Source organism: Miscanthus floridulus, chromosome 17, assembly GCF_019320115.1.
Source record: "Miscanthus floridulus cultivar M001 chromosome 17, ASM1932011v1, whole genome shotgun sequence".
In the NCBI taxonomy this organism is placed as follows: Eukaryota; Viridiplantae; Streptophyta; class Magnoliopsida; order Poales; family Poaceae; genus Miscanthus; species Miscanthus floridulus.
Genome location: NC_089596.1, coordinates 36,416,531 through 36,437,684, shown reverse-complemented (window position 1 = coordinate 36,437,684; position 21,154 = coordinate 36,416,531). Strand labels below are relative to the sequence as shown.

Sequence of the window (21,154 nt, the reverse complement as noted above, 5' to 3'; positions counted from 1 at the left end):
CTGGTCGAAGGTGATGGCAGTCTGGGACCATCGGAGCTATGTTAGAGCGGCGAGGGTGTGAACGATGTTCACCTCCTGCTCGGTGATGCGGCATTGCCGGCGAGATTCATAGGCATGGGAGCCCTCAAAGATCATGAGGCAGCGTTCGGCCTCTAGGAACTTGGTGTCTTCCTCCTAGATGCCTCTCGCCTAGTCGTCGGCCTTTAGGGTAGGCATCTAGGCCTTGCCCTATTGGCCAAGGGTGCTACAGATGTAGCCCTTCATGGTAGCGCAGTCCTTAAGGAGGTGCTTTGCCTACCCTCCATGGAATGGGCAGGGGGCCTCGAGCGCCTTCTCAAAGTGTTCTAAGCGTGCGCCTCGTCCATGGGGCTGAGGTCTGACGGCACGGTCGGCCACGACCACCATGTCTTCCTCATGGCGCTTGCAGTCCTTGTTCCTCCTATCACGGCGTCACTGAGACAAGGTGGGGTCTTCGCCGTTGTCACCTCTACTGAGGTGATCAGCGGCCTTGTCTTTGCCACTGAAGTTGGCCTAGACCACCTCCTCGCCGGTGGCGTACTGGGTGGCGATGTCCAGGAGCCCCCGCATCGTGTGTGGGGTCTCATGGCTGAGCACGTGCATGAGCGCCTCGCATGTCATGCCGCAAATGAAGGCATTGATGATGTCGGCATCGGTGATGTTGGGGAGCTCATTGCGCTTCTTGGAGAAATGTTGAATGTACTCCTAGAGGGTCACGTCAGGCCTCTGCCTATAGTTGTGGAGGTCCCACGAGTTACCGAGTCGAGTGTACATACCTTGGAAGTGGCCGATGAAGACGGAGCATAGATCACCCCAACAGCGGATGCTGCCAGGCTCGAGTTGCTCGAGCCAAGCTCTAGTCGAGCTTGACAGAAGAAGAGGAAGGTACTAGATGGCAAAGTCATCGTCTGACCCCCAGCCTTCATGGCGAGGCGGCCATCCTCTAGCCAGTGATCTGGGTTGGTCTCACCGTCGTACTTAGAGATGTGCGTCAGTGGCCAGAAACGCCTAGCGTAGCGAACCGCCCGGATCGCTGCCCCGAACACCGGGGGACCAAAGTGATCTAGAGCGGCGCCCCCGCCTTGTCGCTCAGACTATGCCTAAATGTGGCACCTAGCCTCAATGGTGTCATGGATGTCGAGGTCGTCGCCGATCTGGTCGTGCATGGGGCGACGCCGAGGAGAAAGATCATGCCTTTGCTCATGCTGAAGCTTGGCACCCTGGGTCCACGGGCGGTCAGAGCTGTTGCCAGAGGTGTCACTACTGCTCTCCCTACCTGTGGGGCATGAGCGTCAGAGCGGTCCTCGTTGGGAGTGACAGTCATCTAGGATGGCTAGGAGAGCACGGCGCGGCGCCAAGATGCCAAGCTCTCGGCCTGCTACTCGAGGGCTAGGCGAAGGAACCACTTTGCCTCATTCAACTGCTCGTTGGTTTTTGGGTCTGACATGTCGAAGATGTCTTCTAGGTGGTAGGTGGCGGCCGCCATGTTGTACGTCGCACGAGGAAAGCAGAGGCCCCTAAGAGCCCCCGTGCGGGCATCATCGTCATTGCCAAGAGGGTATGCAGCTTGTTACCGCGCAAGGTCCCGCCTTTGTCGCTCGAGCTCTACCTCAGCGGCCTCCAAGTCCACCTACCGAGCCCACAGGTGATCGTCCTTCTAGAGGTAGGCCATGCGGCAGTAGGGACTCTAGTCCGACGGCGTGAGCCTAGGCGCCTCCTTGGCTAGAAACTCACCGTCGATGTGGTAGCACATGCGTGGAGGGGCGCTGTAGTCAACGTCGTCAGAGTCGTACTCTGAGTCGCTTCCCATAAGGATCTCGGGGAAGGTGTGCAGTGACAGGATGTCGGTCCTCGCCACGTCAGAGAGGTTGGCGCCGAGGTGTTCTGATCTGCTCTATTCTGATCTGTCCCCCTAGGTCTGACCTTATCTATTATATAACGAGATAGGTCAGGTACATGGTGGTTTGGGGGAACTATTCTATGGTCTACATGTGCCGGAGTCCAGGAGGGCTTTGCAGCGTTGCGCTATGGACCATGGCAGTGTTGTGGAGCCGAAGAAGCCTTGGGCGCTGTCCAGCTGCTCTATTCTGACACTCTGCGTGTTAGGTTGTGTCGGCATAGACCGGCCTCCCCTAGGTGGACCTTCTAGAGTCATCTTGGCGGTGAAGGAGGTCGGCTTCAGGGGCTAACGCATGGGCCTGGGGGCCTCTGTGCCCTCAAAGGCCACTGGGAAGCTTTGTCTTCTTGTGTCTCGCCCTATGTGTGACCTTGTCAGGAAAGTAGCCAACAATGCCATGCCCAAGGGGCAGCCCCAGGGAGTCCTTGAGCCTCGGTAGCTCGGGGAGTGTCTTCTTATGCCCGGGCCTTGGCTGGCATCATTGGTGGGGCTAGAGCAAGGGTCGGGCAAGAATGTCGTCATGGATTGGGAGCCTCGGGGCTTGGGCAAGCCCTCGAGCCCCAAGCCGATGTCGTGGCAGAGTTAGGCTCGGTCGGGTTTCTTCTCCAGAGGATGTGCACGAGCGTACCCAATGGGTATAGCCCCTGAGCCCCCGGGCGATCCTAGAGGTGTCGATCGAGGGGTCTTCTTCGTTCAGGAAGCATTGGACCTGAGGCTTAACATACCCATATATTAGGATCTCATCACTGCCCCATTTGGAAGTTTGCCCTGGAAGGGGCACCAGACAGGGGTGGCGGTGACCATGGTAGTGGCATTGCCCCTTTTTATCTAGAGACTGGCGAAATTGGGGGTTGGTCACTGCCATAGTGGTGGTGGTGCCACCGCTTAGGGGTGGTGGTGCCTAGCCCAGTAACAGCTAGTTGAAAAACTAGTCGTTGGCGTGTCACCGTCATGGGGTGGCGGTGTGACACCTTGGTGTTCGGTGACCGTGCAGATGCTGAGTTGAAGCGTAATGGCAAGTTCCGTCCCTTTGGGTTATTTATACCCCTCCATCTCATGCATTGAGGATCTCTTGCCCATTTGTCCAACTGAGGAAACACTTTGCAGTGCAAGTAAAAGAAAGAGCGTATTGGGGTGATTTAGATTTGATAATCCAAGATTAAGGACCTCATTAGTGCATAGACAGTAGCAAGTGTGTATCCACTCTTCTCATTAGGCTTGGTTGGGTCAAGTGAGAGTTCGTTCTTGTTACTCTTGGTTATCGCCATCACCTAGATGGCTCGGTGGTGATTGGGAGCTAGGTGATCATCCGGTGTAGCTTGTGGATGATCCAACTCATGGTGTGAGCAGTTGTGGGCTATTCAACGCATCGGAGTGACAAAGAATCAGCCTGTAGAGAGCACTCAATCCTTGCGCGGATTGAGAGGGAGCTACACCCTTACTTGGGTGCTCCAATGAGGACTAGTGGGGAGTGGCGATTCTCTGATACCTTGGGAAATATCACCCTGTGTTCCTAACCCTTTCTTTACTTTGAACAATTTCAATTATGTATTTACATTCCTATAATTGCCATGATAGAATAGGGTTGGAACCTTGGGTGCAAAACTTTGTGCAGTAGAATAGAAATCACTATTAGGCACTAGGGGTGAAATGGGCTAAGCGGTAGGTTTTGATTGTTGCGAAATTTTTTAGATTAGCCCAATTCACCCTGTCTTGGGCATCTTGATCCTTTCACGTGGCAAGGTCTTAGCGAACGGTTATCTAGCGGTAAGACAAGGCTCTTCACGATAGATGGGCTTGTGCTGAGGCTCTTGGTCTACGGGTGTGTTCTATCGATGACCATTGATGATCTTCTGATCTTTGGGGCCCTTGATGCCAAGATGCTCGCTGACAATGTCCATTGGCTTTGTCTTCCTTGTGTAGCACCGCACCGCAGCACGGACCAACTTGTACCTCCTCATCTCCCTCCTCCCCGTCCCTGGCTCAAGCACCAATGACATCAACAGAGAAGGAGGACGTTGGCCCGGTGGAGATGGACCAGGAGACATGGGCCCTTGATTGCATCTCCCCTAGATGCATCTCCTCCTCCCGCGTAGGATGGTCAGCGGGCCCGACGTCCGCGCCCAAGCCTGAGCCCGAGCATCCCCGGCGTCTGCGCTTGACTGAGGCTCCTTCTAGATTTTTGGCGGCCACTTTCGACTGAGCCTGAGCTCCCCAACGTCCGCGCCCAAGCCCGAGCCCGAGTGTCCCCGACATCCGCACTCGACAGTGGATACAACTGTAGGTGAAAGGATTGGACGTGGCCACCACGCGAGCCCCATGGCTGGAATGCACCGGTGAGCTCCTCTGGACCATCCCACGGCGTCGAGGGCGCATCATGCTGCCACCATCATCTGGACCATCTCCCATCTCGCGGAGAGCTCCTCTATGATGCCATGCCGAGCATGCAAACCAGGTGCTTACCAGAACAGAGAAGAGGTAATTCTATGCAATACAAACCAGACAACCAAACACACCCAATGCTAGCCAGGCTTAGACAATGCATGCAACTAAACAACTAAATGTTGGCTTGCTGGAACCAGGCTTGGGCTGCCCAGGCTTGGATTCTAGCCAGGCCAGAAGTAAGCCAGGAAACCAAACACACCCTATATGGTCATTGTCCTGGCTACCCAAAGAGGGTGAGGGTCAAAAGAGCTGGATGATTGAACTTAACAATGGGGTTAATAAAAGTTAAAAAAGATGGAGTTTTTGGGTCATGACACAGAACATTAAGAAATAACGATTTCATCGCACTTGATGGCTATCCCATGCACTCCCACCAAGATGATTATCATTGTAGCCAGTTGTTGATCATAATAATAATAAACGGTTGTGCACAAACTCATACAAAGGTCGAAATAAAACCATTTCTTCATCTAAAGAAAACATTTTCACGTGCTCCAACCTAGCAAGAAATGTTCCCATCATTCGCTTACAATAACACCATTTGGTCGTTGGGCCCAACATAGTGCTCTGTTGGTGGTGTCCTATGAGTAGAGCAGGAAGAACCTTAGGGCCCATTTGGAGCGCACGAGTCGCATAGGAATTTCACATGAATATTCAATTTCACGAGAAACCGAGGGCCTTAACATTTTGTCAAGCAAGACATCTACGGAGCCACCATAGTAGTGGTAACCACATCTATCAAGCTCTAGAACTTTACCCTACCTCTCACCATGGTCATAAGAAGTTCAAAATAGGGAGCAATCCCTAAAGACGAGTCAACAAAGCAAAGCCATTGTTGATGACACTATCAAAGACTAAGATGCAGGGTATGTTGTAGATATGTAAGAAAAACATTAATAGTGAAAACTTTACAAGATCATATTAGCACAAATTAGTTCAAGCAAAACAATGCAACAATTGTATGTGGATTGTCTAACTCAAATATTCATGTGATATCACACAAACTCACCTCTCTTCCTCTTACTTATTATCTTGTTAATAAAGGGACAGGTGTAGCCTGGGCTAAAAATTAACCCACATGCTAGTCATCCTATTTGAATGAGATATGTCTATTTTTTACTCATTTCAGGCCAGTTTATAAAGTGCACGTGTACATTTTTAGAGTTTACAATATTTGACCTATAACTTGCCCATCAACCTTAAATTATTATAACAAAAACTTAACAAGGTTAGAGTCATACTCAAATGCACTATCCAAAAATCATTAATTTAACATCATAAACAATATAATTGAAAATAAATAAATGATTAAAGTCAGTAGGGGACCTAGCACTCAGAATGGAGCCCGGGTGAAGCTCACGGTACCGATGAGATCACGTGATTTCAAGCTTTTTAGCTAAGGGTGCTGCGACGAAGGGCTAAACACGCGCGACTACCGGAGCCATGGGTCCGCTATTGATTAAAAGTATATAATTGGAGAGACCGTTCTATGTCAGTGTCCATTAAATTGGTCCAAAGAAAGTACTGGCTAACCATTAACCCTTGCATCCAAGGCCCTAAGAAATTGTAGAAGCGGTCTGTTGCAGGTTGGAATTGCAGATTAGTGAAGGTGAGACATGGGTGTCTTTTTTTTTTTGGGTTTGCTAGCGTCCGGACGTCCGGACGGACAGGACGTCCAAACGGACAGGGTGTTCGGACGCCCGCGCTTGCAATTATTTTTCCGCACCATTTCACGTATCCACATGGGGCCCACGCTGCCCCGAACACTAATAGAATCCCGAATACTCCTATGTGTGACGAATTTTATATGTGTTTTTCTTTTTGTACACGTAGAAAAACTAGTAATTATTCTGTGGGTTCCAAAAATACCGACAGAAAAATACAAAAACCGACAGAATATTTTTTCTGTGCATTTCTATAAAACGCACAGAAAAAAGTGAACACACATAGAAAAATAGAACAAGCGCCCTCATACTACATATGAACAAGTGCAATTTTTCTTTTTAATCTCTCTCTAAAACTTGTAACTAGTCTTTCGGCCTTATACTAACTTCAAATTTGATGATTTTTCCCTAAAGTTTTCTAAAATCATGCTCTATCAATTTATTGTGTTCTTACAGCTATTATTTTGGTCATCTTTTCATGTGACTTTGTTTTATCAATTCAAAATTTGAATTTCCAGAAATGACAACTTATAACAACATTTTGAAACAGTAAATAATTTCAGCAGGAAAAGTAATGAACATAAAAGTTGTTGAACTCATCAAGATCTATAACTTTTATTTTGGTCATTACTTCATCTGACAAAGTGGTAGTATACATTGTTCATAAATTGACATATCTCTCATATAGCTCCATAAACTATGTGAAAGATTTATGGATTTGTGAACAATATATACTACCACTTTGTCCGATGAAGAAATGACCAAACTAAAAGTTGTAGACCTTGATTAGTTGTACAACTTTTTCAGCTGGAATCATTTGCTATTTCAAAATCTTGTTTGAAGTTGTTATTTTTTGAAATTCAAAATTTGAGTTGTTCAAACAAAGTACGATGGAGAAATGACCAAAATAAAAGTTGTGGATCTGGATGAGTTTTACAAATTTGTGGTTTATGACCTTTTCATTTGAAGTCATTTGCTATCCAAAAATTATGTCATTGTTCTCATATTTGTAAATTCAAATTTTGAATTGTTCAAATAAACTCATATGGAAAAAGGACCAAAACCAAAGTTGTGGATATTGATGAGTTCTACTACTTTTCTTTTGACAACATTTTCATTTGAAATCATTTTTGATATCCCCAGCTCCCGACGGCGCCTGTCGCTGCTGCGCGACCCTGCTCCTCCCCTGGGGATTGACGACGTCGAGGTCGACGAGCCGCGGATGCCGCTACCACAACATCCCCAGCATCTAGCAAGGCAAGCTCCGATCCCCTTCCTCCCACTACCCCTCTCATGGCATCGTCTCTTCTCTGCACAGGTCCATGGCATGGAGGCGACGAGCGAGGTACCAAATCAATGTATTCTGTTTTTTTGCTCAGGTACTGCTACTAGATTTGTGTGGCCGTCCACTCCTCCCTTCTAAATTAATTATTAGGCAAATTTGATCCTACAACAAAGCTAGGAGTTCATTGGGGAGGGAAAAAAGCTCCAGACCTCCTCAACACTGTGAGTCTATCCTAAAGACACTAGTAGTTTGATTGATTGGGAACTGCTGCTTAACAGAAGGAAACCTCATGAGTTTGTGCATCAATGTGGTTAAGTCAACTATTTTTAGCACTTATTTTTTTACTGAATGTGTCGTCACAGAATAGATTCATGGATTTAGCATTGCCTACATATTTTCATGAATTCCATATTCCTTCTCCTTTGTGATCACTTCATGTCATATTTGGTGGAACATTCTATGGTTTATATGCAACACAGTAGTCTCATTCTCTGCATCTGTAGGGACAATGAAGAGATAGTGAGATGGAAGATAATAAGAAAGACGGGCTAGAAACTAGATAATCAGGTCAACAATGACATAAAGCCCAACAGGTAAGCAGTTTACAATTATTGGTATTTCTCTGCAATGGTACAAGGCTACAAGCAGTATGATATGGCTCATGTTTACAGTTATCATGTTTTAAATTATTTATTTCTAGACATGGTTGATCAATGGATTAGTAGCATACTTAATAGTGAAGTAGTTGATAAGTAGAGTTTAGAAATTTCTTTGGTGTTTATTTTTCATTCAGATTGCCTTATTTGGAAATTAGTAGATCAGGTTGTTCACATCTTGTAACCTTGTATGTGCATCAGGTATGTGCATCACAACGAGCTCTGGCCAGATCCGCGACATGGCAGCCCTTCTTCTCCACGCCGCCACCTCCATCGGGCCCTTTGCCGGTGACGAGCTCCCATCAGGTATGTGTATCCCATTCTCCCCCATTCTTGTTGTGCGAAACAGAGTTGTATGCAATTGTAGATAGCTGCCCAAATGTCAAGTTGTGCCTCTTTTTCTAGTAGTTGTTCAAGCAAACTGGATGTACATACAAGCAAGGGAGATCCGTGAGATTTTATAGTTGTAGTATGTATGTGCTTATTGCTGTGATTAAAGAATCGGTGCAGAGAAAATTAGTGATTAAATAATTTATGCTTCTTGCTATGATTTTTCCCGTTGCCTGAATGTCAGTTAGCTCTATCATTCAGGACAAGTCTGCAACTCTGCATAGTGTGATGCTATTTAGAATAACAGATGGGCCTTGGTGTCAACACTTAGTATTTGTTAAAAATTAAACTGTGTTCAGTAGTATACGCAACACAAAGAAAATTAAATCTGTTAAATCTATGTTCAATACACTTTATTCAAAATTTGTAGAACATATGCATTAAGGAGCAACGATTTTGTAATTAGGTGAAGGTTCCAAAGATTTTGTGGAACATTCTATGTGTTTATCTATGTAGCCAGGAGTCTAATTTTTTGCTTTCTACCTTAGGAATTTAGGAAGGTTTGCAATTTGACATCTGGAATTTAGGAAGGTTTGCAGTTTGACATCTGAAAGTTAGCTGCTAAGTTACTACCTGGAACAAAGTTGTGCTTACTACCTGATGTATGCCAAGTTGATATTATCTTGCTTACTATGCTTTATTTGCAGGTCGATAGGAGCATCAATGAAAGAGCCGAGAGCTGCTCATTTTCAATGGTAGCAACATCGATCTGGTTGTCAGCATAGTGGGCTCGTTCGTTTGACTGAATTTGGCTGAAAAAATAAGCTAAAACACTGTTCTGGCTGAATTGTTGTGAGAAAAATACTGCTCCGGTTGAAAAAAAAACCGAACAAGCCGGATTTTAAGACAAGCGAACAGGGCCAATAGTGCAGTAGTTATCAGTAGTCAAATTCATGAACCGCTGAGATAAGATGGTAATCCTATTGAATGTATTGATGCCGGAACATTTGGACACCATCTACATGTAGACTAGATGCTATGAATGAATGTGCCGAACATTTGGACTCCATCTTTATATGTTGTGATGAAATTATTGTATGGGCAATCCATATTTTAATATGTTGTTGCTACTGTTTTCCAAATAATTATTGTATCCAATTTGCTGCATGGGTAAGTGTATATTATTCTGTCGGTGGTCTATTAACACCTGACAGAAAAATATAATTTTTCTGTGCGTTCACCTAACTCGACAGAAAAATATAATTTTTCCTATGAGTGCACCTCTACAACTCTGACGGGACAACACTAACACAAAAATGTTTTTCCTGTCGGGTTTTCCTTTTTTTTGTGAGGAATAATGCACAGAAATTTTATTTTTAATCTGGTCGAACATAATTTTTCTGTGCGTGTAAGACCGATAGAAAAATTGTTTCTTACGGTGAGCCAACCGAAAAATCGATTTTTCTGTCATTATATTTCTGTGGGTAATTTTCTGAGGGTACACCGTCAGAAAAATATTCTTCTGTCGGTATTCGTATTTTTCTGTGGGTTTTTGCACACACAGAAGTATTCGAATTTCCCATAGTGGAATGTCACCAACATCGAGAAGAGAGGGGGGAGGCAGCGGATGCCCAGCCGGCGCCAGGAGGTGGAGGAGATACTTAGGCGAGGCAGCAGAAGGCAAGGAGGGAGATGCAACATGCGATCTACTTTTGAAACATTTTGATGCAACACTTATAACATACGTCTGAAGGCTGATGAAACACCTGAAACATGCATCTGAAACATTTGCAAAAACACCTAAAAATAGTTGTAACCATTACAAATATATTTTCATATCTAGATAAAACACCTACAAATATATGTGTGAAACATATGCAACTTCCTGATAAACACACCTGCAACATACGTATGAAAAAATAGATAAAACATTGAGAACAAAAGCGTGCAACATGTGTACAACCATTGCACCATCTCAATTTACTTTTGCAACATGCATATGCAACACTTGCAATATAGCTTTGAAGCATCAGAAACACTTGAAACAGACACTTGCAACATGCGCTTTCAAGCGCAACCTCTACTTGCTACTTGGATGAAAATGGAGGCTCGGCGACACGAAGCTCGACGTCGGCGTGGAGCTTGATGCTACGGAGTGGCGCGGAGGTAGCCGGTGTAGAGCTCGTCGGCGTCACGGACCTCGGAAGGGCCGTGTTAGGGAAAGTGGAGCTGGCCCTAGGGGGCCACGGGGTACCGGAGCGTGTGAACAGTACCAGACATATTAGATTGAATTGATTTGGTTTGCTAGGAAAGAGATATGTTAGATTGATTCGGCTAGGATATTTTCTTAGGGATCAAGTTAGTCATCTCTATAAAAGAGAGAACCCGATAACAATTGTAATTGAGCAAGAAAAAATCCTAAGATAGTCTCTAAGGAAGGGCGACTATTCAGGGTCTCTCTGCTAATCCATCTGCCCGTAGTCAGTTCATATCAGGCCGTGGCAGTCGGATGGAGCGTGACCGCAACGGGGGGCGTGAATACAGGCGGGGGAGCGCGACTGGGGGCGACGCGTGGGAGGATGGGATATGTCCTGCGAGCAGAGACGCACAGCGTGCAGACGCCGCAGAGCGAGCGGACGATTTGGACGGAGGCGGCGCAGGCGAGGTCCGTTCCACGAGCCGGCGTGGTCCGTCCGGACTGACGGACGACCGAAAGGAGCATTACCGTTTTCTTGTGTAACCGACATGGCTGTTTTCTTCTGTAACTGACATAGCTATCTGTCAATGATAGGTTGGAGTTGCAGATTGACCAGCCCAACAGAGCGTTTCAGGTGAACTCAGCCAAAGATTGTTTTGTGGAGTTGCCAAGGTGAGAGTTGGCATAATCTGGACCAGTGTGCTTAGGTCATGTTTTTCTAAAATTCCTGTCATATCAAATGTTTAGACACATACATGGAGTATTAAATATAGACTAATTATGAAACTAATTGCACAACTTGCGACTAATTTACGAGATGAATCTTTTAAGTCTAATTAGTCCATGATTTGACAACGTGATGTACAGTAAACATGTGCTAATGATAGATTAATTAGGTTTAAAAAATCATCTCGCAAATTAGCCTTCATCTATATAATTAGTTTTGTAATTAATCTATATTTAATACTCCTTATTAGTATCTAAACATTCGATATGACATAAATTTTATGAACGACTAAAGAACCAAGAGCCTGTTTAGTTCCCACCCTAAATTCTCAAAAAGTGCTACAGTATCCATCACATCGAATCTTGCGATACGTGCATGGAGCATTAAATATAGACGAAAAAAACTAATTACACAGTTTTGTTAGAAAATTGCGACAGGAACGTTTTGAGCCTAATTAGTCCACGGTAGAACACTATTTGCTAAATAAAAACAAAGTGCTACACCCAAATTCCTGGACAACTAAACACGCGCCAAACACCTCTTAGCGAGAACAAAATCCACGCAAAGAAACCCATCCTCCTCGGCTAAAATCCCACACGCTTCTCCGTAATTTTGGATACCTTCACTTGTTGAAGTGTCTAGCTGCTCCACGTCTACCTCACCCCACCCCACCTCACCTCGTCACATCGCATAGCATCCGGACCACTTCGGCGACTTCGCCGGCGCCGATCACCGTCCACGACCGCCCCCAGCCAGGCATGTCCAAGTACGGAACCATCCCGACCACCTCCTCCACTCCGCCACCCGGTGGCTCCACCTCCTCCTCCTCCCCGGTCGACTTCATCTCCCGCGCCAAGGCCCGCGGCGCGTCCGCGCTCGCCACGCGCCGCCCCTGGCGCGAGCTCGCGGACCCGCGCGCGCTCTCCGTGCCGCGCGGGTTCTCGGCCGCGTACCGCCGCGCGCGCGCCAACCTCGCGCACTTCGCCGCCAACTACGCGCTCGTCGTCCTGCTTGTCGTCTTCGTCTCCCTCCTCTGGCGGCCGGTCTCCATGCTCGTCTTCCTCGCCTGCTTCGCGGCCTGGCTCGTGCTCTACTTCCTCCGCGACCGCGACGTGGACGGGGCGCTCGTGGTCTGCGGGCGCGGCGTCGGGGACGGCGTGGTCATCGCGGTCCTCTCCGCGGCCACGCTCGTCCTGCTGCTGCTCACGGGCGCCACGGGATTCATCCTCACCTCGCTGCTCGTCGGGCTCCTGCTCGTCCTGCTCCACGCACTGCTGCACCGCCCCGCCGACAGCATCGACGACGAGGCCGGGAGATGGTACACGCCAGTGCCGCCGTCCAGCTACTAGCTAGGGTCACTGTGAGCTCCTCCTCCTCTTGCTTCTTGGTTACTGGATTGCAGATCGATGTTCTTCAGTTCTCGATCCGTTTGCGCTCTTGTCCATAGATAAATAAGATAAAATGTGCTTAAATTTGTGTTCTTTGTTTATTTAAATGCTTTTATATAATTTATTGGATGCAAACAATTATTCTCTCTCGGAAGATTTGTTACTGAAGTTATGCTTTTAGAGTGATCAATCTGACACCAAATGAAAATCTGAAATCAGTTGGTGCTCGGTTTTGTGGCGCTTGTACGATGGTTCTTCAGAACGCTTCCTGAACAAGGGATTGCATGGTCAAACCGGAAGTGATGTGCCTTGTGATCCACGGGCCTAAAAGAAAACGGGTGTTCCCATGTGGGACTGAGACGTATGGAGGCAAACAACATCGTGTGAGCATATGAGCCACAACCAAAACCGTCCACTTTGTTAATAGTTTCTGACCAGTAACAAAAGGACACTTATGCTTATCCGTGGAGCTGGCCGGGTTTGAGCTTGATGATAGCAACCCATGAACTCGAACAATTTGGAAGCAAGATGTTTTTATTTTTACCTATCGAATCACATCTTCATGTCCAGTAAGCACAACAGAGTAGTACTGCAGTAGTTTATTTAGCTGCCACATCCATTCTTCGTAAACACGATTTTTGGGTAATTGGCTGTCGGTTGTTGGCAATAATTGAAGGGACAGGCACAGGGGGACAGCTGTTGGCGGGAGAGTAGTGTCACGTATCCTAATGGAATTTTGTAGGTATATCCTTATGTGTTTTTTTATATGGTTCATACTGTATAGGATAAGTAGCAAACTGTAGCACTCTGGTTGTGCCCTGTCCAGTTGAATACGGTGTTGAAGATTCAGCATTTCAGCTAACAGATCGAATGAAATTTTCCAAGGAAACTTAGCAACTAAAATTTAACTTACATTATTTTGATATCCAACTAGCCCACTTGGTTAGTGCCATTTTCCATAGCAGAGTGATGTCATATACTCCTACATTGCTCAAGTTATTCTTCAAGCAAAGAGCAGCTTAGCACCTATGTTTTCCCAATGGCTAGATGCATATGTGTAATTTTACAGATTTTCTTTGTAACTAATTATTTCCTGAACCCCCTATGTAAGAACAGCCTCTGTTTTTTTTCCAATAAAAGCACAGTAGGGGGGCACCCCTCCTGTTTTCCTTCAAAAAAATATACTCCTACACTGCCCTGGGATCAACTGCCATGTGGGCCAACTTCTTTGGGACTAGACTGACATGTGGGACCAGCCTTTGGAGGAATCAGCCAGGAGAGCAGATCGGCAACGTATCAGGTGCAAACCAACCAACCCGTGCAAACTTAGAAACTACCAATCAGGACCACTAGATGCTGATCCAATGGATGGAGTGAGAGGTGGGATTTTTTTGCGCTTAAGCCCTCTGTCGGGTACCATAAAACGGGGTACCCCGAGCGTACACCAAAAGAGGCATTAAAATCCCATCAACGGCAAAGTTAGAGGGAAAGCTATTGGCTCATAACCGGCCCCGTCCGAGCCCACCCGGCTCTTTGCATCGCCTCAGGCCTCTCACGGGAGGTCTCGGCAAGGAGACGCAATCTCCGCCTCGCGCGAGACCTCTTGCGGAAGGCCTCGGCAAGGAGACGCAATCTCCGCCTCGCGCGAGACCTCTTGCGGAAGGCCTCGGCAAGGAGACCAATCTCCGTCTCGCGCGAGGCCTTATTCTCCGTCTCGCGCGAGGCCGGCTTATCCATAGCCCGTCGCCCCCGCCTCGGCCGGTCTTCCCGACAGCACGTCATGTCCCATTAATACGTCAACCACTCCCGCAATCTCAGCCGGACAACGGCTCGACACCGCGGAATGGCCGACGGGACATGAGGTCGCATCGGCGCCATACCGGCTGAGACAGGGCACGGCGGGGATTACCGGTCACTGTATTCTGACGCTGTGCCCACGATCAGCGCCCGCACTACACTGTGCCCCGCGATCCCCGCCTCGAAAACAACACGACATGGATAGCCTAGCCCGGGTCATCACCGCCTCCGAGCCAGAGCACCAAATCAACCGCTCTCTCAGGGCCTCGGCACTATGCACCAAGGTCTCGGCTATCTCGGGATTCGTGTCTGCCGAGACCCCCCTGCGGTGCAGCCTCGGCACCGACCGAGCCTCAGCCTCGCGCACAGTCAGTCCACAGCGACTCGCACGCTGACCGCCGCACCCACTCCGAGGCAGCCCTGGAGCTCCCATGACGCACAGGATCAGATGTGACCAGCACGCCGCCCCAGTGCTCCAAGAACGGACCACTCCGACGACTACGTTGCCACAGGGCTCGGACGCGCCACTTTTGTTTGCACGACGCCGTATAGTTAGCACATGTACTGTCCTTGTCCTCCCTTCAACTATAAAAGGAGAGGACTTGGGCCATTTAGGCAGGGAGAACACCCTGTAATACACATTTCCCTGCCGCCTGAGAGCAACGTCTCAAGCAGCCCACATCACACCACGCCGAGACCTGGGACTGGCTCCCTCTCTCACCTAGCTTGTATCCCCCTACTACAAGCATTTCGGTGCAAGGAATACAAGATCGATCCCCCAGACTGGACGTAGGGCTCGAATTGCCCCAACCAGTATAATCCTTGTGTCTCTTTGCATCACCATCTGGAATCGGGAACACGCAGGATAAATTCACTAGTTGGTTGAGGACCTCCCGGTCCAAAACACCGACACCCTCCACCCGCCGGCCTTTTTTTTTGCGCTTAAGCCCCCTCACCCCATCCATTGGATCAGCATCTAGTGGTCATGATTGGTAGTTTCTAAGTTTGCACAGGTTGATTAGTTTACACATGATATGTTGCCGAGCATCAAACAAAATATAATTAAAAAACGAGGAAGGAGCTAGTGCTCCTCCTGTCATCTGAGATCCTCCTGTCATCGGTGATTTGATCTCGTTGCTCGCCATACATGGATGTGACAAGTGATTAACAAAATCCAAGGTAATTATCAGAAATTGTGTGCTGTACGCCTGAAACCTAGAGTGTCACATCGCCTATTTCTTCAGTGGTGACATTTGTTGCTGGTTTCAGTCTGCTGCCGAGACTGAGGACGCCACGAAGGATTTTGTGCTCCATTAATGATCTGAACAACATGTACATTGGTTTGTTCCAATGAAATTCTTTTAAGATTCTTTAGAACTAGATGAATTCCCCGCACGCGTTGCCGTGGGAATTTAAGGTTAGTTTAGGTGACCAATTGATGAATGAACGCAATGTGACTTTTTTAGTGGGAATTGCGTATGCACAAACCTTACGAGTCTCAACTCTCAAGGACCAAGAATATATATTAGGTACTTAATGGAGAAACTATACTAATTTGTAGATGATCGGTGACCAAATGCAGCCTAATGGGCATACCTATAATAAGCTATGAGCTTAGGTAGCGTATACAGGTGGCTTTAGTAGAAAAAAGAGAGATACAGCATAGCAGTATATAACTATATATATTGCATATAGGTATGAGGTAAACTAATCCTTAATCCTATGAAATACCCAAGCGTAAAAAATAAAAGTATGTGATCAGATAAACAAATCCATGTGATTGAGTAAATAAATTCCTGAGGAAAAAGCAGTACAGATTACATAAATTTTGGTGCATATAGCGTGGCCTATGACACAGACCAAAGATTACAACATTAAGACTTGTTACACTGAGAGAACTGGAGTTTCGTGAAAATCTGTGAACAAACAAATAAGGATTAGAGAAAAAAGTGTTGGGTAGAAAACTTGCGAGTATGTGATTTGACTCAATCGTACTCGATCTGCTCGAACAAAAAGGAGGGAAATAATACAACTATTATTGTTGGGACACGATGCTTGTGGAATGGACGTACGGAGGCATTGGGTAGCGCATGGCCTCATCAGGGACTCCGAGAATTGTCTGATTACCTTTCGTAAAGCAAATTGCAGCTGGTTCGCTTGTACTGCAGGTGGGGCCATTTAACAAAGAAGTTGAGTGGACTGGGGAAGCCGTAGGACCAAAGCACGTATCTCCTACAACTAAAAAAATAAAACGTGTACACTTTAACGTGGGCACATAGTCGTGCCTGCTGTGTTCCCGCAGCCCTCGCTCCTACCCCTTCCTGTGCGACAAATTTGCGCACCCCTCGCCACCGCTTCATCGCTTCTCTGACCTGCGCCGCCGCCTACACGCCGACAGACGCGGTGCCGCCTCCACGCTGTCGCTGCTTCGGGCCGCCGGGTTCCTGCACGTTCCCCAGCCAGAGGCACTCGGTCACCTCGCCATGGCAGCGGCGCGCGGCACAGTGAGGGTAGGGCGGAGCGGCACGGCTCTTCCTCACGAATCCGACTGACGGGCGCAGACGGCGCGGGCAGCACGGCGGCACGGTCGTGGCTCCTCTACCGGCGGCGCTCGGCCCTCTTCCCCGGCCAGCGGCACTCATCACCTCGCCATAGAAGCGGCGCTCGGCCCCATCCACCGGCAGCACACACTGTTGCCAACCTTCTCTCCAGTTCGGATCTCAACCAGGTGAGTCCCCTTCTTATAGGAACTGGGATCCCTTCACCCTTCTCCTGCTTACCAAGATAAGAGCGGCGTCCGGCGCAGATCTACTTCGTCGTCGATCCGTTGGACGGCTTCGCCCCGCCCCTACTCCGACCCCACCGAGCACCCGTAGCAGATCTGCGAGGAGCCGCGGCCCACGCCTTCCTCTTCGACGCGCTCAACCGCAGCCGAGGGCGACGCCGCCACCGGTATTTCCCGACGTCCGCCTGCTCCTCTTCATCGACGGGCGCGCCACGCCGAAGCGCACACCAACCTCGCCAAACCTGGTCGTCGCCACGACCAGGAGGATCCCCAGGCTTCACAGTCCCCGAGTCCAATGCTGCTGCTGGAGCTGGCGCCGACAGGTCCGGCGACCCCGGTCTGCAGCCAACCGCGGACGAGATCCACGACTGGTGCCGCCGCCTCGCCCGTCTCCGATCCACGCCGCCGTCGCCCGTCCTCGACCCTTGATTTGCGCCTTGTTCACGCACCTTTCTGAGCTCTCCACGAAGCAGCAGCTATCGGATAACATATGAGGAAATTCAATCAGCAAATGAAGGAAACAACATCGGATAACATACAAGGTACACTTCTTTACATGACATCCAGAGTTTTTTTTAGTTTTTCAGTTTTTGTTTAGTTGCGATTCCTGCAGTGAACATTGTATTGATGAGCTGATTGCATTGTTTCAAACTCAGACTAAGGATCAGGATTGCCAAGTATAGCTTTATCCCCAGAGTCATCTTCCTCCTCGCTAAGCTCTTCGTCGCTGGGCTTGTCTTCAGGAGTGATGCCAGCGTCAGATGGTGTCCGCTTTGATGTTCCTGTGGTCAATCCTCATCAGTGATCATATCCAGGGAGGTGCAACTCATCCCTGAAGGCGAGGTATGTATTTTTATCTAAAGTTAGTCACATTGAAGAAGGGCGGGCCTGGTGCAAGCGGTAGAGTCTTACCGCCTGTGACTGGAAGGTCCCGGGTTCGAGTCGCGGTCTTCTCGCATTGCACAGACGAGGGTAAGGCTTGCCACTGACACCCTTCCCCAGACCCCGTACAGAGCGGGAGCTCTCTGCACTGGGTACGCCCTTTAGTTAGTCACATTGAACCATTCATATTCTTTTCTGAGTCCGAACTAACGGGCCTATTTATTTATGCTTGTAGAGAGTTCATGCTAGCTGTGTTTGGCTGGCCGCTGGCAGGGAAGTTGGAAGATACTCCTAGGAAATCAAAGCATATTATAATTGTCTTCCACAGAATGGAACGTAGGAGAGAAAACTTATTAATTGAATTCTTAGATGTCTTTTCAAAGGTATATTTTGTTCAACTCAACATAATTTCGGTTTCTTTCCTTGGAAAATGTCAGCACACTTTTGCCTTGATATTTATATCAGGAAGAATTTAGAATCAACGCTACTCGTCGTAAACCTGTTCTACTAGGAATTGTAGACATATTTTTTTAGTCTTTTTAGGGACAATAGCATCTGCATTATATTATTTTTTTCAGCAAATTCTTTTGTTTTATCTTCGTAAGGACATGATTTGCTTGAAGGAGCAATCTAATCTAGAAAAATGTAGTATGTTGGATTATTTGTTAGTTTTCTAAAATACATGTACTTGACCTTAACCATCCAAATCACATTGGTGATTCACAGTAAACTCAAAACATTTTTGTTGGTCCATTTGGTAGTGAATACATATTTCCTAAGTTTAATGTCATCTCTTAATCTTGATTACAGCGAGGCATGAAGTAGCAACTGGATGCTAATGGTCTACCATCTAGATTGATGATACGGGCAGAAGCCTTGCATCTCCGCAGCAATCTCCGCATGTGCCGTCAGGTCTGCACTAATCTTCTCATCTCCGCACCAACCTTACTGCCTTGCTTCTATTCCTTTTTTCTATATTCCCTACACGACTGCACCTGCCTTACTGCTTATTAATAGCGGCCTTAGAATTTTGCTTAACAAATGATGAATTCTGATATCGACAAACAAGCGATACCTGAATAACCTGAGAAGAATAACAATAAAGTACCATTCAGTTCAAATGTTTATTCAATAATCACTTCAACATGCTGTCTGAAACCTGAATGATGAAAATATGAATATACCAATGTGTGTCTTACAAAGGAACACAATATTCACCAATTATGGACGATGAATAGTTCTTTTATGTAATATTCATTTGCCATCTGCATTCACCAATAGGTGCAACACCAGCATCATTCTTACAACTACCATCTTTTTTGTCATAAAAAAAACTGAATTCCATTTTGACCTATCTTGGTATTTAGTTATCTCATTGGGTACAATATTCACCAATTATGGACGATGAATAGTTCCTTTATGTAATATTCATTTGCCATCTACATTCACCAATAGGTGCAACACCAGCATCATTCTTAGAACTACCATTTTTTTTGTCATAAAAAAAACTGAATTCCATTTTGACCTATCTTGGTATTTAGTTATCTCATTGGGTACATTGATCTTTTATTCTGTGTCCACTTTTTATCCTGTGCAGCAGCTAGATAATAGATTTTCAACTATATATGCACATTATGTATCTACTTTGGTTTTTGTTATGAGGCATCCACTTTCTTTTGAGATGCTAAGCATTAGTTGGAGCTTACTAGGTGAGTTTTGTAGGTATACGCTAGCTGTAGAAGAAGGCACTGCACGTGACTGTATTTCACAGTCTGGATTAATTATATGATTTTGCATAGCCTTTAATGATAATCAGTGCTCACAACACACCTGCTATGAATCCTTCTATTGTTAGGCATAATCCTCTCAAGGTATTGGTCATGCTACCTACTTTGCACCAGAGAAAAATTCGTGTAGCTTCATTGATCTGATGGCCTCGGGAACATAGAGCTTCCTGATCCCACTATCAAGAAAGTTGAGGACAAAGCTGCTTAGTTGGTTGATAAGGTGTCGCAATTTCTCAAGCCATCAAGAAGGATCCCTCCTTTGTGAAAAATGTTAAGAAAATTGTTTGTTGGGTGGAGCATTTTTTGCAGCTAGAAGCCTGGAAATGCCACCCCTTGTACAGAAGCCAATGTAATACCAATCATGCATGTTGGTGTGCTACCAGAAGTCTGAACGATTTGTTGGGACTAATGCATTCATTTACCCTTTGCAGATCCACAGTGACCACCGGAGGCAGCCAATATAGTTTTCACTTATGGGAGCATCTACGTGGTTGGCCTCAACATCATAACGCAAGTTAGCTTCACAGGTCCTTGTTCTTCCCTGGATCTTAAAGCAATATGAATATTGCCAGCCCTTTCATTTTAGTCACCATGTGTCATATGATGTACTGAACCTGCTAATACTTGTAGATAAGGATATCCTTGAGCTGAGAAAATCAAAAGGGAAGTACGCATGGTTCCTATACGATGTATGCTAAACAACACCATACCAGTGGTCGTGGGCTGGCACGATCGTAGTGGCGTTGGTTCCGCGCATTCAGGAGGATAGCTCCTTTGTATTTCCCTTTCTTGCACCAGGGTCATTAGTTTGTGAGCACGAAAGAAATGGATATCGGAGATTTCTTCCTGCCAATATAAAACATTATCTTAGCCGCATCATGGAAAGGTCTATAAAGTAGAGTTTGTGAGCCTGCGACGCTGCGCACTTCGTTACTGTGTTAAATTCATAAACTTTGCTTTTTGGATTAAATATCACTTAAACGTTGGTATTTAATTTTTATAGTATTGTTATCTTATCGTGCGATCCGTGTGTTTTTAGTATAAAATGTTAGCTATCCCGTAGCAACGCACGGGCACGCTATCGAGTATATAGAAGATAAAGAAGAGATTCAGGGAGACGGTGGTGCCTATTGATTGTAGCTGTCTTAAGTAATTAGTACATGCATAATGGTAGAGATTGTAGGAAGGTGAAAGCAATTTGATAACTGATGAGTAATAGCGGTAGGAAGTGACTTGTTCGGTGGAATTTGATGGAGAGCAGTAAACATAAACCAAATAACGGGATGGTATGGCTGG

The 21,154-nt window shown here is 46.7% G+C and overlaps 1 protein-coding gene and 1 long non-coding RNA gene across 2 annotated transcripts; both read left to right on the top strand.

Annotated features, from left to right (window-relative positions):
• Positions 1-11,817: 11,817 nt before the first annotated feature.
• On the top strand, positions 11,818-13,401 carry LOC136518630 (PRA1 family protein F3-like). The gene has a single exon (XM_066512305.1). It carries the CDS (start codon positions 11,978-11,980, stop codon positions 12,566-12,568), a length of 591 nt encoding a protein of 196 aa, XP_066368402.1. The 5' UTR covers positions 11,818-11,977; the 3' UTR covers positions 12,569-13,401.
• Positions 13,402-16,690: 3,289 nt separating this feature from the next.
• LOC136517883 (uncharacterized) lies at positions 16,691-20,812 on the top strand. The gene is made up of 7 exons (XR_010774353.1): positions 16,691-17,132; positions 17,211-17,731; positions 17,846-18,032; positions 18,307-18,454; positions 18,882-18,983; positions 20,290-20,385; positions 20,489-20,812. It is a non-coding gene; the product is annotated as an uncharacterized lncRNA (long non-coding RNA).
• The last annotated feature ends 342 nt before the right edge of the window (positions 20,813-21,154 follow it).